A 14,092-nucleotide genomic window follows, 5' to 3' on the forward strand; every position below is an offset into this window, starting at 1 on the left:
TCTAGTATAGCGGACCCCGGAAGTTTAGAAACATAATAATCACGTGCGCATAGTTTGCTAACGGATCATGTTTTGTCGCCATTTTGAATCACCCTTTGACGGGGGTTCGGGGGTGAAACCCAGTCTAAGAAAGAAAAAAAACCCAACTCAATTTTACATCTTGAACTCATCTTAACTGTTTTTGTAGCATTTTAAATATTTAAAAAACAATTCTAGGACGTTTGAAAGGAACTTTGGCCTCAATGTGATCTTCGATAATGTTTGGACCATGGCCAGCACATGTGAACACCGATTCGCTGTCTTTTCCATGCCAAAAATTTTCCTCTGTTGAGCAATATTTACCTGACAAACTGAATAATGATCCAATTTCAATAAGCCAGTGGATGGATATTGCCACGTTTTCATTATTTCTGTCATATATCCTTCATTCGAATCGTCACCATCGTAAAACTACACGTGTACTTGTGTTTACAAATAAAATCAAAGTCCGTAAAATCACTCATTGCGCATGTTCAGCGCGTGCTCGGCTGACAACCAAAACGAAATCCCGAATTTTTTTTTCTCGTACAGTCTACAATGTTTTCCGCATGAAACTTTAAGTAGGTATTAAATTTTGCAAAAAGTTCATATATAGCGTAATAACATAAAGTATTTGTTCTCGGCCACATGTGTGAACTCGGTGACCGTTATTGTGCAGCGAGGCGAGGCTGACGCACGCTTACACAGTGGAGTTTTCCGAAGTTGTCAAAACACCAGTGTTCAAGTAGCTAAATTTGTTTGAGATTGTCGTCTGACTTGACGATATTACATCCTTCGGAGCCATGTGATTATATAATCTACGCTTATATCCATCGCCATCTAGGCTATAGATGGAACAACTTCACTTGTGTTCGATGGATACAATGTATTTGTGGTGACGCGTAACTGTCAACACGTGGATTACTAGCGGTGCATGTTTTATAATACACATGATTAAATTCTCAAAGAACAAAGATAAGAGGATATGTTTATAACTGACCTCTATCAGAAGGTCCTCACGCCCGTCCACCCAAAAGACTCGATCGTATGACGAACACAGACACAGAGGTAATGTTTACATTTTTAACAAAAATGAAAGCACGTCGCCCCGGTCGGGATATTTTTCCGTTTCTTTATACAATTGTTAATTTAAAAATTGTTTGAATCATATATAAATATAAAACATGTATTAATTGTTTACATTTTTCCAAAATTCTATGAAAAACAACAATATACACGTAATGTTGCATCAAAATGTAAACAAAGCCATGTGTTTGTTTAAAAAAAGTAGTCCTTTTACGTTGCATAGAACATTTTCTTACGCAAGTTCAAAGTTCAATGTTACCATGCAGTTATGGTAAACAAAATCGGCTAGTAGGCCTATTAGCGTATAGTGACCAAGCATAGCAAGTGTAAATATATATATATATATAAGTCTATAGTGGGTTTTTGACTTACCAACGTGCTAAACCCCTATGGTTTAACCCTTAGCTGGGAACACTAATGATGCGAAGTCCACAGTGTTGATAGACTTTAATCATTGGTTGGCTTACAATTACCGTCCTCTCTCTATATCACGACTAGTTGCAGTTACGTTCCTGAGAAGCATATGTACTGTTCGTCTATTCCCTAAACCTACAAGTGGTCCCAAGTCTGTCGAACAATCTCCAAAACAAATAAAGCAAGAAATTAAGTTCTAGGACTTTCATCCCAGTTCTCGACACCCTACCAACACGTCTTCGTACGCTTTCTTTTCTTTGCTTGCGAACGCCTCTCTTCTCATGGTATTGTCAGTTTTTAATGTTTTGCTCCTTGACCACAGTCTAGGATAGACCCTAGTAGAGGTCTGGACTATTGGCGCAAAAGAGCATCTACCGTTCAGTATCAACTTCCTCTCGTTTAACGGAATTGCTATAAATTTGTTTGGCAATCAGGACATGGTATTCAACAAGATCCTATTATATCCCTCTGGGTGTTAGAAGCGTGTAGAAACCACGACAGTGAAAAAATGCGAATCCGTCATGTTTTATTGGTTTACTGGTCAAAAAAGCTCTCCATTCATTAAGTCAGGGAAGCCACCCTTTGTGGATGTAGTTTACTTCAATGGATTATGATAATTCTGAGTATCTGCACTATATCTTCTTCCATCAAAAAGCATGATTTTCAACTCAATGTATTTTCATTCCAGAACTTAAGGAATGCTTTCGTTTACCATTGGTAGGATCTTTCTTTTCTTTGAGAAAATGAAAGACTTAACTAGAGATATTTGCTAACTATACTGTTTGAGTTCATGACTGATGTACAAATGAGGGTCCATGGAAACAGTCAACAGCAGGAGAGACAGACTGAGGTAAGTTATATAGGCAATATATTATCATCAAAACATCTTTATACCTGTAATGATAGACGGTCAGAATTACCCAGAACTTCTTGGCCTTCATGCACGGATTGTAATGGGCCAAGCATTGGAAATGGTTTCATTATTTCTATTCTCTTTGTACCTTTCAGGAGTCTGGTACACGGTTATACTTTGATTATGGATTAGGACATTTTAATTGTTTATCTGATTTACACAAATGAAGAATATTTAGGCCAGAGCGCTGTTATCTTCAACCATTTACATCTAAGGGGAGCCAACTCATAAAGTTAATACAAAATGCATTTAACAAAATGTTACATTTGAATAAGCTGTTTACATATTTCCAAAATAAATTCTGAAACAGGATAATTCTGATTTTCAGATTATAGTTTATTTTCACTTTCTTTGTTATTTTCAAAACAGTGACTGTTTCAAAATGATATACTGTACAATAAGATTCAGGAAGAATAATACACGCCACAGAAATAACAACAAATAAATAAACATTGTGTACAGCACTATGTGGAATACAGTGCTCTCTCCATCAGTTTATCAACCCAAGTTGGCAAGTACTGTAATTCTTTCAAAGCTATTACTTTGAAAGGAGGAAAAATTCCAAATAAATTCAATTGATATCTCAAATACATGCAAATGCTTTTTCCTTGTGTCATAGCATATATTCTTATTTACAGTCATTTCATATTAAACATACATGTACTCTGTTTTATGAAATGTCAATACTAGCCACAATATACAAGGGTTACATAACATTTAACCAAAATACCACAAAGGAGGAGGGCATTTCATAATGAAAACCCATGTACATTTCTAAGTGAATGCATAAATAGAAATGAAATATCAAGGGTGTAATCAAAATGCCATATCAGTTCATACCATAACTGTCCTCAAAGTGAAAAATAGGCACTGAGAGAAAGGACTTTATATGCTAGTTACACATTTTGTATACTACATTTGTATTTGAAGAGTCAAATCAAATGCTAGGACTTTAAATGCAAGTTACACATTTGTATACTACATTTGTATTTGAAGAGTCAAATCAAATGCTGTTCTAGTGATTTTTTAAGGATTCAATTCAAACGTTAGACCTTAGCACAATATAAACAAAATTTTGAATAGACAAAGGGCAGCAACTCTTGCAAAAGATATCATCAAACTCTTGTAATAAATTCATATTAAAAATATTGCTATACATAATATTTTAAATACAATTTAAATCTGTGGCAATATTAGCGTAAATTATGAAAACTTACTCATGTATAAAAACAAATGATAATATGATATGGTATACCAGGAATAGTGCTGAACTTAACATCATAGTTTTTCCATGCTGAATCAGTAATTAGTACTGATGAATCTGTAGCTACCTGTTGGGTAATATGAAGATAAAGCTTTTCTAAAATTTGTAAAGGTATTTACAGCTTCCTCCAGTGATTTATAAAATCACTAATTCTAAATTGATAGCTGCCTAGCTGCATCTTCATAGATAAACAAAGAGTTTATTTACTTAAATCTCTAAGACAAAGAGAGCAAGAACTTAAGAGCGACCTGATCGTAAGTAAAATTAAAGATTCATTAAAGGTGCCTTCACTGATCAAGCTAACATATACTGTAGAGACAAGATTTCATTTTGTTATATATTAACTATGACTGTAGTGTGTTCAAGCATCCTCTAATGCTCCTCGTTTTCGTTTCCTATGATGTCTCACCATTTCTGATGTTGTGAGTTTCTCTATTTGCCTTGTTTCCCATTTATAGAAGTCATTTAGACCCTGTTGTCCAGCTTTAAATAGCAGTCTCTCGGATTCATCTAACTTTTCTGTTAGTCTTGTTGTGTCTTCATTTAAAGCATTCTGTGAGGAGTCCATGATTCTCCTTAAACGTGTCTGGAAAGTCTGGAAAAAATCCATATCCTCTAAAATGTTTCTATAATTTGAATTTATTTTCATAAGTATTAACTTGTTTGTGAAAACTGTTTAGATGTTTATCTATGCAGTCATACTTCACCCATTACACTCACTATACAATGATTATATAAGTAATGATGACTATAATAAGCTTCAGTAATTTTTGTAATAAGTTACATAAGAAAGCGGTTAACTACACAGTCTGATAAAATGTTTTTGAAGTAAATATTTGTGGTTTTATTTTAAATGGCTCATTTATGACAACATTACTATGTAGATCAAATAATTATGGGAGACTTAGCTAATAATGAATAATACCTTTAGAAGACATTTTGAAATGTCTCCACTATCAGGAAGTTCAAATCTTAGAAGCTGACATCCATAGTTGTAGTAGAATGGACCTAATTTATGGAGGTCTACAACAGTAGCATCTGCAGTCAATATCTCACGATAACTCTCCTTGTATTGTTTTGGGATCTCAACACTGACAATGTGGCGCTTGCGACTACACAATGCTCGAGCCATCCAGAACGGCATTTCCATCTTTGTACCGGACTTAACATCATAGTTTTTCCATGCTGAATCAGTAATTAGTACTGATGAATCTGTAGCTACCTGTTGGGTAATATGAAGATAAAGCTTTTCTAAAATTTGTAAAGGTATTTACAGCTTCCTCCAGTGATTTATAAAATCACTAATTCTAAATTGATAGCTGCCTAGCTGCATCTTCATAGATAAACAAAGAGTTTATTTACTTAAATCTCTAAGACAAAGAGAGCAAGAACTTAAGAGCGACCTGATCGTAAGTAAAATTAAAGATTCATTAAAGGTGCCTTCACTGATCAAGCTAACATATACTGTAGAGACAAGATTTCATTTTGTTATATATTAACTATGACTGTAGTGTGTTCAAGCATCCTCTAATGCTCCTCGTTTTCGTTTCCTATGATGTCTCACCATTTCTGATGTTGTGAGTTTCTCTATTTGCCTTGTTTCCCATTTATAGAAGTCATTTAGACCCTGTTGTCCAGCTTTAAATAGCAGTCTCTCGGATTCATCTAACTTTTCTGTTAGTCTTGTTGTGTCTTCATTTAAAGCATTCTGTGAGGAGTCCATGATTCTCCTTAAACGTGTCTGGAAAGTCTGGAAAAAATCCATATCCTCTAAAATGTTTCTATAATTTGAATTTATTTTCATAAGTATTAACTTGTTTGTGAAAACTGTTTAGATGTTTATCTATGCAGTCATACTTCACCCATTACACTCACTATACAATGATTATATAAGTAATGATGACTATAATAAGCTTCAGTAATTTTTGTAATAAGTTACATAAGAAAGCGGTTAACTACACAGTCTGATAAAATGTTTTTGAAGTAAATATTTGTGGTTTTATTTTAAATGGCTCATTTATGACAACATTACTATGTAGATCAAATAATTATGGGAGACTTAGCTAATAATGAATAATACCTTTAGAAGACATTTTGAAATGTCTCCACTATCAGGAAGTTCAAATCTTAGAAGCTGACATCCATAGTTGTAGTAGAATGGACCTAATTTATGGAGGTCTACAACAGTAGCATCTGCAGTCAATATCTCACGATAACTCTCCTTGTATTGTTTTGGGATCTCAACACTGACAATGTGGCGCTTGCGACTACACAATGCTCGAGCCATCCAGAACGGCATTTCCATCTTTGTACCGGGGAGAAGATCTTCACTTTCAGAGCTTGAATCCATATAACCTGAAGGCACAAATTTGTGGTTAATTAGAAATGTCTAAGATATCAATGCCTCAGCTCAAATATATACATAATAAGCATGTATGAGCAGAGTATACAACGACAATGTATTGTATCCTCATCCATTTCATGTGAGGACATATCCTTGGTACTCAAGTAGTGACTATCACTGTCATAATATCCAGCTCTGGAATATGTCTTCAGAAAACTGAAGGCTTTAAGTTTGACAACAGATGAGTAGCTGCAGGTAGTTTGGTCCTTTGATGTGCATCAAAAATAAATGAATAACAGTACATAGTATGACTCCAAAGAATGTATCTGCAGGCCAGTGATTATGAGTGATTTGTCATTTTTTTTCCCGCCTGAACCACCTTCAGTTTTGCTATGACATATTCTAAGCCAGGGTGCCAAAACAACAGTCATATAACTGTTGGTACCCAATAGAGTATCGCGGATGGTAAGAACATAGATCAGTTAGGCCAATATCATTCAGAATTTGGGCAATTAATGAAACTAGATCTACGTCAGAAACATACTGCATACTGTTCCTGATCACAATTAACAAAATATACCATGATATTCTAATCAGTTCAAAATATTTAGGAGAGTTCATGGTCTAATCCAGCTTTGTTTTTTTACCGTTTATCCGTAAATTTCCCCTAAAGAAATAATTTTCCCCGTTCATGAAAATCGCATCCATCATAAATCGCCTACACTTCTATGGATACCATTAAGTGTTTTGTCTGTTTCTTACCCATTCGGTATATTGTCATTTCTACGGTACATGGTAAACGTTCTTGTGTTGAAAGAATGTCGTCAATACTGAAATAATTTTCTGTACCCTCCGACATCGTTCTCTCTTGTTGAACAACCCGCCAAACCGGATGTTGCAGAAATTCTAATTTGATCGTCACTTCCTGTTTACATTCTACTTTCGTTTTCTCTGCAGAAACAACGTGTGTTAATTACAATTGTCATGCGTTAAACAATGGCCGCTCAAAACGTATTTTCACATTATATATTTTAATTCTACAAGCACTGTTGTCATAATACAGACGGAATTCAATAACTAAACTATATGTTATATGAATTAAATGAACAAGGAAGTAATATAAGTAAGCCAGGTGTTCCCTAAGACGGGATTATCGCCTGTAGGTCAACTTGAAATTGATAACAGCACATAATCGATAAATTTCAGGCGAAATAAATCTTCCATTAATAAACAATACAATTAACGGCGAAAAAACAAATGTATCGATATCGGCGAACTAATGCAAATCCGCCGGGTTCAGAATATATGCATACTCTATTATCATGACAGACATCACATTATTTTAAGCTAACAATGCAATATAAGTCTTATTTTTAAATACACCTAAGATTTCAAAGAACATTCTTCTTCCTGGTTTGGTAATACATTGTACACTATTTCGTAAATAATGGTCGAAGACGGAAGATAAAATGTGCCATGTGATTCAAGTTTGAGCTGTAATTGAAGTCTGAATGTATACAATACACAGGAACCAAACGGTAGGGAACTGCAGCTGGTGTAATTTGCAATCATTACGAATAACAATAATAGAAACTGCTTTTTTGTGATAATGTTGGGATCCTATACTTTATAGGTGCGTTAATGTCGGCAGATCATTCTTGACATTAACACATAACCTGCATGTCATGAAGAGCATATTTATTTACATGGCCACGGTAATGGCTGCTATCCACGGTTACACAAACGACACACTGGGAAAGGGATCCTCCGCACAGAGAAAGGGATTCGAGATTCCTTCCCGTGTAGATATGGGGGTGTTACAGCCATGTCCTGGTAAGTGTTAGGTACATGTATGTAGAGGAGGGGCAAAAATGAACGATTACTGCTGTATTGCCGATGATAAAATTTGATAAATATTTTTACATTTAATTATGTAAAAAAAATAACACCGTTGAATCTGAAAGTGTCACTACATGATCGTGCTAACAAAGCCAAATACTGGATATAATTTGAAATTTAAATGTTTAAGACACAATTTTTATCTTTCGTATGTATCTTTAATAAATAAATATCTATAGTACGTATGGATAGGAAATGGTAACTTGAAAGAAATGATTTTTTCATAAATTGAAAATATGTTTATATGAAATTTCGAAATAATTCTAATTCGCGTGCACCTCCCTCTCTCCCTCTGAGGTATATATTAAAGCATTTAATTGACAGATGACCTAATTGAATACGAGTTTTCTCATGTGTGTCCCAACATCTACTGGAGCCCGGGGACACAAATTGACCCCAGGAAGGAGATCCGACTTGGAGCCCATTTCAGTATGCGTGAGTTTAGTAATTAAATTTACAAGGAGTTTTTTTTAAAATCTAAGTGACTGAACAAATCATGATATAAACACATTTACATACGGGAACATCTAATTCGATCATTTGAACTTAACACCAAAGAAGTTTGAACAGTTTCGGGTGCAGTATCTAATTACCGAGGCAGTGATTTAAAACGCGGGAATGTGAAATTTAGTAAGATTATATAATTATGGACCCACCAGAGTGCCCTAAGACCATTTTTAGACGTTTTAGAGGTCTAGATAAGAAAATCGGTAAAAATCATACTCTACATAGTCCAGATGATATTATAACATCGATGATGATGATGATGTGCATAACTGTAGCTATAGTGATGATGGTGATGATATATAATTTGCTACTGTTGGATATGATGATTACTGAATGACGTTGTATATTGGGTGGATATATGTACATGTATGATGATGAATGACTTGTGTGCTGATGTGATGTATGATGTAACTTTTACATACTGAAAACTTTTAAATGTTAAAACTACATGTATATTGAATATTTCACAAATTTATGTTTTGTCATGAAGTACACAATCTGACTGTTATCATAATCTGATAGAAAAAAAATTGCGTCCGGTGATGAAATTTCAGATTTTTAAAAAATTATGTTAATAATGCCATTTTGACTGCTATTGCTAATTCTGCCAGTTTCACATTTGTTGTGTTGATAGCTTTTGATCTTGACATGGGAAGTGCCATGGTAGTTCTGAAGGTCGAAGGGCAGCCCATCTATGAGGATCGCCTGGATTTCACGTGCGATATGCTGATCGCAGCCAACGACTATGTGCCTGTACTAAGTCAGTGCCCAATTCTTTTGAACAGTAGGTGTTCTATTCCCCCTTCAAATTCTTAATTTACTTTATGTGAACAGTACTCTTTTGTATGAACACTTTAAAACACAGTGCACAGTCGTTTACATAGAGTACTTTTGAAGAGTATTAGAAAATATGTTTGTCACAGTAGTTTTACTTTGACGGATATCTTTTCCAATACTCAGGATACCATTATTTGATTTTTTATTTGTACCTCATTTGTATTTTTATGACTGATTTTATTTAACTCTAAAAAGATGTACATCAGCACCACAGGGACCTGGCACGAAAATTTTTAACCAATAGTATATATATTACAGTATCAAGGGTATGAACTCAGCGGTCGAGAAAAACGGACCAATTTTTTTTAAAACCGTTATTATTTTAATAAATGGGTTCTATACAACATTGACGGATATCTCAACTTAAAGAGAAATAATTTATCTTTCCATTGAGTGCTTGATGAACAAAATTGGCCAAGTATTGACGAAGTTATGGCTTGATGAATCGGGAAATTTACGACAAATATGCTCGGTAGACATTTCCCTGTCCGGTCGAAATGTCGTCTCGGCTCTAATGGGTACCTCAAAAACCAAGCCAAAATCACAAAATCTGCGCTTGTGGTGGTAAACAGTACACACAACTGTGTTCATCCACAATCTCCTTTGGAGGTGTCATGACCCGTACTTTGTAGAAACTCTATTTAAACATCGTGTAGCTCACTTACTTTAAGGTTCATGTAAAGGCTTTAAACAGTGATATTTTGCAAGCCTAAAACTCATTACTGTGCTGCAATTGAACAGAACTAATTTCATTAATTGTTGGTATATACCCTGGCTAACTGTCAGTCTTACTGTTGATGTGTAATTGTGAAGCTGCTTGTTAAATTCAGTAAAATATGAGAAAAATGTATATTTCTGGAGAAGACATAGAACTCGTGTGCATTGCATTGATGGAACCAAATAATTATGCCATCGTGTTCAGTTGTGAATATGCCAGGTACTCCAACAGTTTGTTTGGCAAAATCGGATCAGCAAATAGCACAGGAGCCTATTGTAGTAAATGCAAATGGCTGCTATAAATGGCAGATCACAAATATCGCATATAAGAAGCGATCTCAATTGATACAAATGTTCTTATATTCACCATAAGGTACTCTGAAAATGACAAGAAGACTCTTCACGAAAAAAATAGTTCAACCGATCTGTTTGGGGCGAAAAATGCAAATTTCCGGAAAGAGCCCCAAAGTCCACATTTTAACTATTTTTTCGTAAATAGTCTTCTTGTCATGTTCAGAGTACCTTAAATTAAAATGTCTTCTTATATGCTATATTTGTGATCTTTACAACAATAGGCTCCTGCGCTATTCGCTGGTCCGATTTTGCCAAACAAACCGTTGGAGTACCTGGCATAGTCACTACTGAACACGATAGCATGCTTATTTGGTGCCATCAATGCATTATTCACACGAGTTCTATTTCTTCTCCAGAAATATACATTTTTTCTCTTATTTTACAGAAATTTACAAGCAGCTTCACAAATTACATATCCACAGTAAGACTGACAGTTAGCCAGGGTACATACTAACAATTAATGAAGTTAGTTTTGTTCAATTGCAGCACAGTAATGAGTTATAGGCGTGCATAATATCACTGGTTAAAGCCTTTACATGAACCTTAACCGTCACGCCATGTTCATTTTTCTCTCGGAACGCTTCTCGACTTTACATATAGTGACTACATTATGCAAATTATGTAGTGTCGTGCATGTGAGTAAACTCGAGAAGCGTTCCGAAGAACAAACGAACATGGCGGTGACGGTTAAAGTAAGAGATCAGCACCTAAAGACACATCTACTATTTCATATTTACTTCGATACGTTTAATGATGCATACATAGCCACTCATTTTCGTCCTTTAAATCACTTGCAGGAGTTTTGTAAAATTACAATGATTATTCCCCCATCGCAAATATATATACACCACGTATAATTATATATTACAACATTATTAGCCCGCCAAGAAATTGTTCAGTTATTTTAACTAAGCGGGATTAGAGGTGAAGTATATTTTGCGTTTACAGTGTAACCGACTCATTTATTCTTTTCCAGCTAACATAGAATTTGTGTACACATTCACTGATATCCTTGGGTTGAAAGCATATCCGGTAAGTATTATGGGAATACTGAGTAAGAGTGTTCATACTTTTCAGTCCAAAAATAATCTGCAAAATGCCAGATAATACCAACATCAGAAAATATTGTTAAGAGAATTTGGTATCACTAGTATGATTTCAAACATGTACATGTATCATTTTAAAATATATATGTCGATTTAGAATAATGTTTGTACACAGGCGCACACATTTTTTGTTTTAATAAAGATTTTATTAAAGATGTCTTAGTAATATTCTCTGATATTATATCATTACCAAGACATGCTGTCATATTATCTTTGAGTCTGCAAAAGTCTAGTTCGGAACTAGGTATATCACTATAACCTCCTATTTGCCTGTGCGTTATAGCAAAGGGAGGGCGCAGCTTTTGATAGGTAGTTATACAGAGTGAATTTTCAACAAATCATTTAGCAGTATCGCAACATTTGAAACAACGGCCTATAGTCAGTCCATGTATGGTAGTAGTTCCAAGGTCAGGCTCATAGTAAGTTGTCGTTCACATGATTAATGTCATAACTCGCAGGTTAATGGGGTCTTGGAAATTTCCTTATTCCCAATATACCATAAAGCATTTAGAATAGATTATTTTTTTGAAATTCAATTTTCAACATGTTGTAGGGGGACTATGAAGTCGAGATAAGATTGAAGAATATAGACGGGGAAGGAGTGTGCTGTACGACATTTATCTCCATTCTAGGATGACATGGAAGCAAGAAACCGGGAAAACTTGCATATGGAAATTCAACATGTCTGTTTTTCGGATCCACCTATTCGAAATGTTAGATTTGACTGAAAATTAAGAGAAATGTATACCGGCATACCCTACTCGACAGAAAGTTCAACTCTCATTGTACATGGGTCATTAGTGTGTAGTCATTAGTATGCTTCATTATAGAATTATGACCGTGTAACATCATAATCGGGACCCATGTTGCAACTCCGATACATCACGAGTAGAATCCACTTCGAAATAAAGAATACAGGTGTCATTTTTGTGGTTGTTCATACACGATACATCTATAGATTTCTAGAGATACTTCGAAGTTAAAGGACCTAATGAAGCAGTATTGGGAAATGATTAAAACGATTTCTGTGCAAAACTTGTTCATTTTTTTTTAAGTTTTTTTTTTTTAATCAAGTGTTGACTAGATAATTACGATGTGGTAAAACCGTCATTATTCGCCTTTACGGAAATGTAACGCTTAACCCAGAGAAAACGATATTCAATTTCATAGTAATATTGAGAGAAAACTGTAAGTAATTTCAAGTATTTGAAATAATATACTATATGTGTTTTTATTGAATTTATCACACATATGATATAGCTCAGCTATAATGACGCTTTCACTTAAAACAGAGAAAATGAAAAATTCCGTAATTTGTCCACCAAGTGATTTTCTATTACTTTTTGCAAATATAGCGATTTTAGGGGCATTTATCAGCATATTAGGAAATATTGAATATAGATATAAAATCAAATTCGCAATGTGTCCCAACTGAAAATTGTATAACACTTTTTAGTTTGATTGTGCGATCAATAATAAAAAATAATTGCGTATTTTAAAAATTCCGTAAATTGTCCACTTATAAAACGACGTAAGACCAAACGTCACGACGACGCGTTACGTAACGTCAGTTTGAAACATGTCAAATTACATCTAGGTCTAGCTAAAATCGGATTTCATAAAAACAATTACTCAACATTTGAAAACTCACTTCTACTATTAGATTTATAGAAAAAATATGCGTTGTTATACAGGTACATGTTTCTTCTATACACAATCATTTCACTTGTAAAGAGATCTAGAATGTATACAAAATTGCCACGCGCGTGATGCATGTTGGAAAACGTCCTTGTGACTGCATAATATTATCTGGTGCGACCTAACGGTGTAGTTTGCCAGTGAACATTTATTCAATTTAACGTAAAAATTATTTTTGATTATCCGAATGTAAGTGGCCTTGAAGAAGAAGATAAACCTGAGAGTCTGGAGTTGAAAACTAGAAATGTGTTAAACTCTAGAGAAAGACTGCGAACAAAAAGAGTATATTTTAGCGTCCAATGCATAACACAGGGATCTGAGATATAGTTACAGTTATTACATACATATATTTAGACACACCAGAGTGTCCACACTCCCTTTTTAGATGTGTAGGAGTATAGATAAAAATCAGGAAATTTCATTCTCTTCGTGGTGTATTATACGAGTACAGTGTACATGTAGAATACGAATTTTACCGATTTTTATCTAGATAAATGATATATGGACACTCTGTTAGGTCCAAATTGATATACATTGTACACTGTACTGTTTCTCAGACCCCTGCGATTCATAACTTCAGGCACGCCATTTAAAAAGCGTGATTAGAAATCGATCTGCAATAAAATTGAAAGAAAATTATCAATATCGGTCATAAGTGCTTTAATATTTATAGTCAAATCCGCGACGACGACGCGATGATATTACAGGTATGTCCCGATCGGTACACCTTAACCACTCGGTCATCGTGGCTGCGTTAGTTCCAGTAAGCCTCAATAAAAATAGTGAACATAGTCATGAGGAAATTGAAATTCACTACTACATGTATATGCATAGCCTAGCCTGTACATGTTCGTTATTTATAATAGTGTATCATTTTGGATAACGGTAATACATGAATTATAATGATAACACATCAGAAAAGCACCGTCAAAACG

At 34.6% G+C, this 14,092-nt stretch overlaps 3 protein-coding genes across 3 annotated transcripts; 1 reads left to right on the forward strand and 2 right to left on the reverse strand.

Moving 5' to 3' along the window:
* Positions 1 to 604: 604 nt before the first annotated feature.
* Positions 605 to 4,861, reverse strand: LOC138315699 (DNA replication complex GINS protein PSF3-like). Its single transcript, XM_069256918.1, has 2 exons — positions 4,621 to 4,861; positions 605 to 4,290 (listed from the first exon to the last, which is right to left on the reverse strand). Exons 1-2 carry the CDS (start codon positions 4,843 to 4,845, stop codon positions 4,057 to 4,059), a joined length of 459 nt encoding a protein of 152 aa, XP_069113019.1. The 5' UTR covers positions 4,846 to 4,861; the 3' UTR covers positions 605 to 4,056.
* Positions 4,855 to 7,051, reverse strand: LOC138315697 (DNA replication complex GINS protein PSF3-like). Its single transcript, XM_069256916.1, has 3 exons — positions 6,802 to 7,051; positions 5,776 to 6,050; positions 4,855 to 5,445 (listed from the first exon to the last, which is right to left on the reverse strand). The coding sequence occupies exons 1-3, from the start codon at positions 6,896 to 6,898 to the stop codon at positions 5,212 to 5,214; spliced, it is 606 nt and encodes a 201-aa protein (XP_069113017.1). The 5' UTR covers positions 6,899 to 7,051; the 3' UTR covers positions 4,855 to 5,211.
* A 382-nt stretch (positions 7,052 to 7,433) lies between these two features.
* On the forward strand, positions 7,434 to 12,494 carry LOC138315698 (uncharacterized). The gene is made up of 5 exons (XM_069256917.1): positions 7,434 to 7,872; positions 8,263 to 8,373; positions 9,080 to 9,229; positions 11,330 to 11,385; positions 12,013 to 12,494. The coding sequence occupies exons 1-5, from the start codon at positions 7,725 to 7,727 to the stop codon at positions 12,094 to 12,096; spliced, it is 549 nt and encodes a 182-aa protein (XP_069113018.1). The 5' UTR covers positions 7,434 to 7,724; the 3' UTR covers positions 12,097 to 12,494.
* Positions 12,495 to 14,092: the final 1,598 nt, after the last annotated feature.

The sequence above is a fragment of the Argopecten irradians genome, chromosome 2, assembly GCF_041381155.1.
Source record: "Argopecten irradians isolate NY chromosome 2, Ai_NY, whole genome shotgun sequence".
NCBI classification, from domain to species: domain Eukaryota; kingdom Metazoa; phylum Mollusca; class Bivalvia; order Pectinida; family Pectinidae; genus Argopecten; species Argopecten irradians.

Bases quoted from the DNA above. Each gene is read 5' to 3' on its own strand.
- LOC138315697 (XM_069256916.1), bottom strand. From the start codon at position 6,898: ATGTCGGAGGGTACAGAAAATTATTTCAGTATTGACGACATTCTTTCA. The intron at 6,051-6,801 runs GTAAGAAACAGA...TTGTGCCTTCAG, and splicing joins AATGACAATATACCGAATGG to GTTATATGGATTCAAGCTCT. The intron at 5,446-5,775 runs GTATTATTCATT...GATTTTTTCCAG, and splicing joins TTTCAAAATGTCTTCTAAAG to ACTTTCCAGACACGTTTAAG.
- LOC138315698 (XM_069256917.1), top strand. From the start codon at position 7,725: ATGAAGAGCATATTTATTTACATGGCCACGGTAATGGCTGCTATCCAC. The intron at 8,374-9,079 runs GTGAGTTTAGTA...TTGTGTTGATAG, and splicing joins TGGAGCCCATTTCAGTATGC to CTTTTGATCTTGACATGGGA. The intron at 11,386-12,012 runs GTAAGTATTATG...AACATGTTGTAG, and splicing joins TTGGGTTGAAAGCATATCCG to GGGGACTATGAAGTCGAGAT.
- LOC138315699 (XM_069256918.1), bottom strand. From the start codon at position 4,845: ATGGAAATGCCGTTCTGGATGGCTCGAGCATTGTGTAGTCGCAAGCGC. The intron at 4,291-4,620 runs GTATTATTCATT...GATTTTTTCCAG, and splicing joins TTTCAAAATGTCTTCTAAAG to ACTTTCCAGACACGTTTAAG.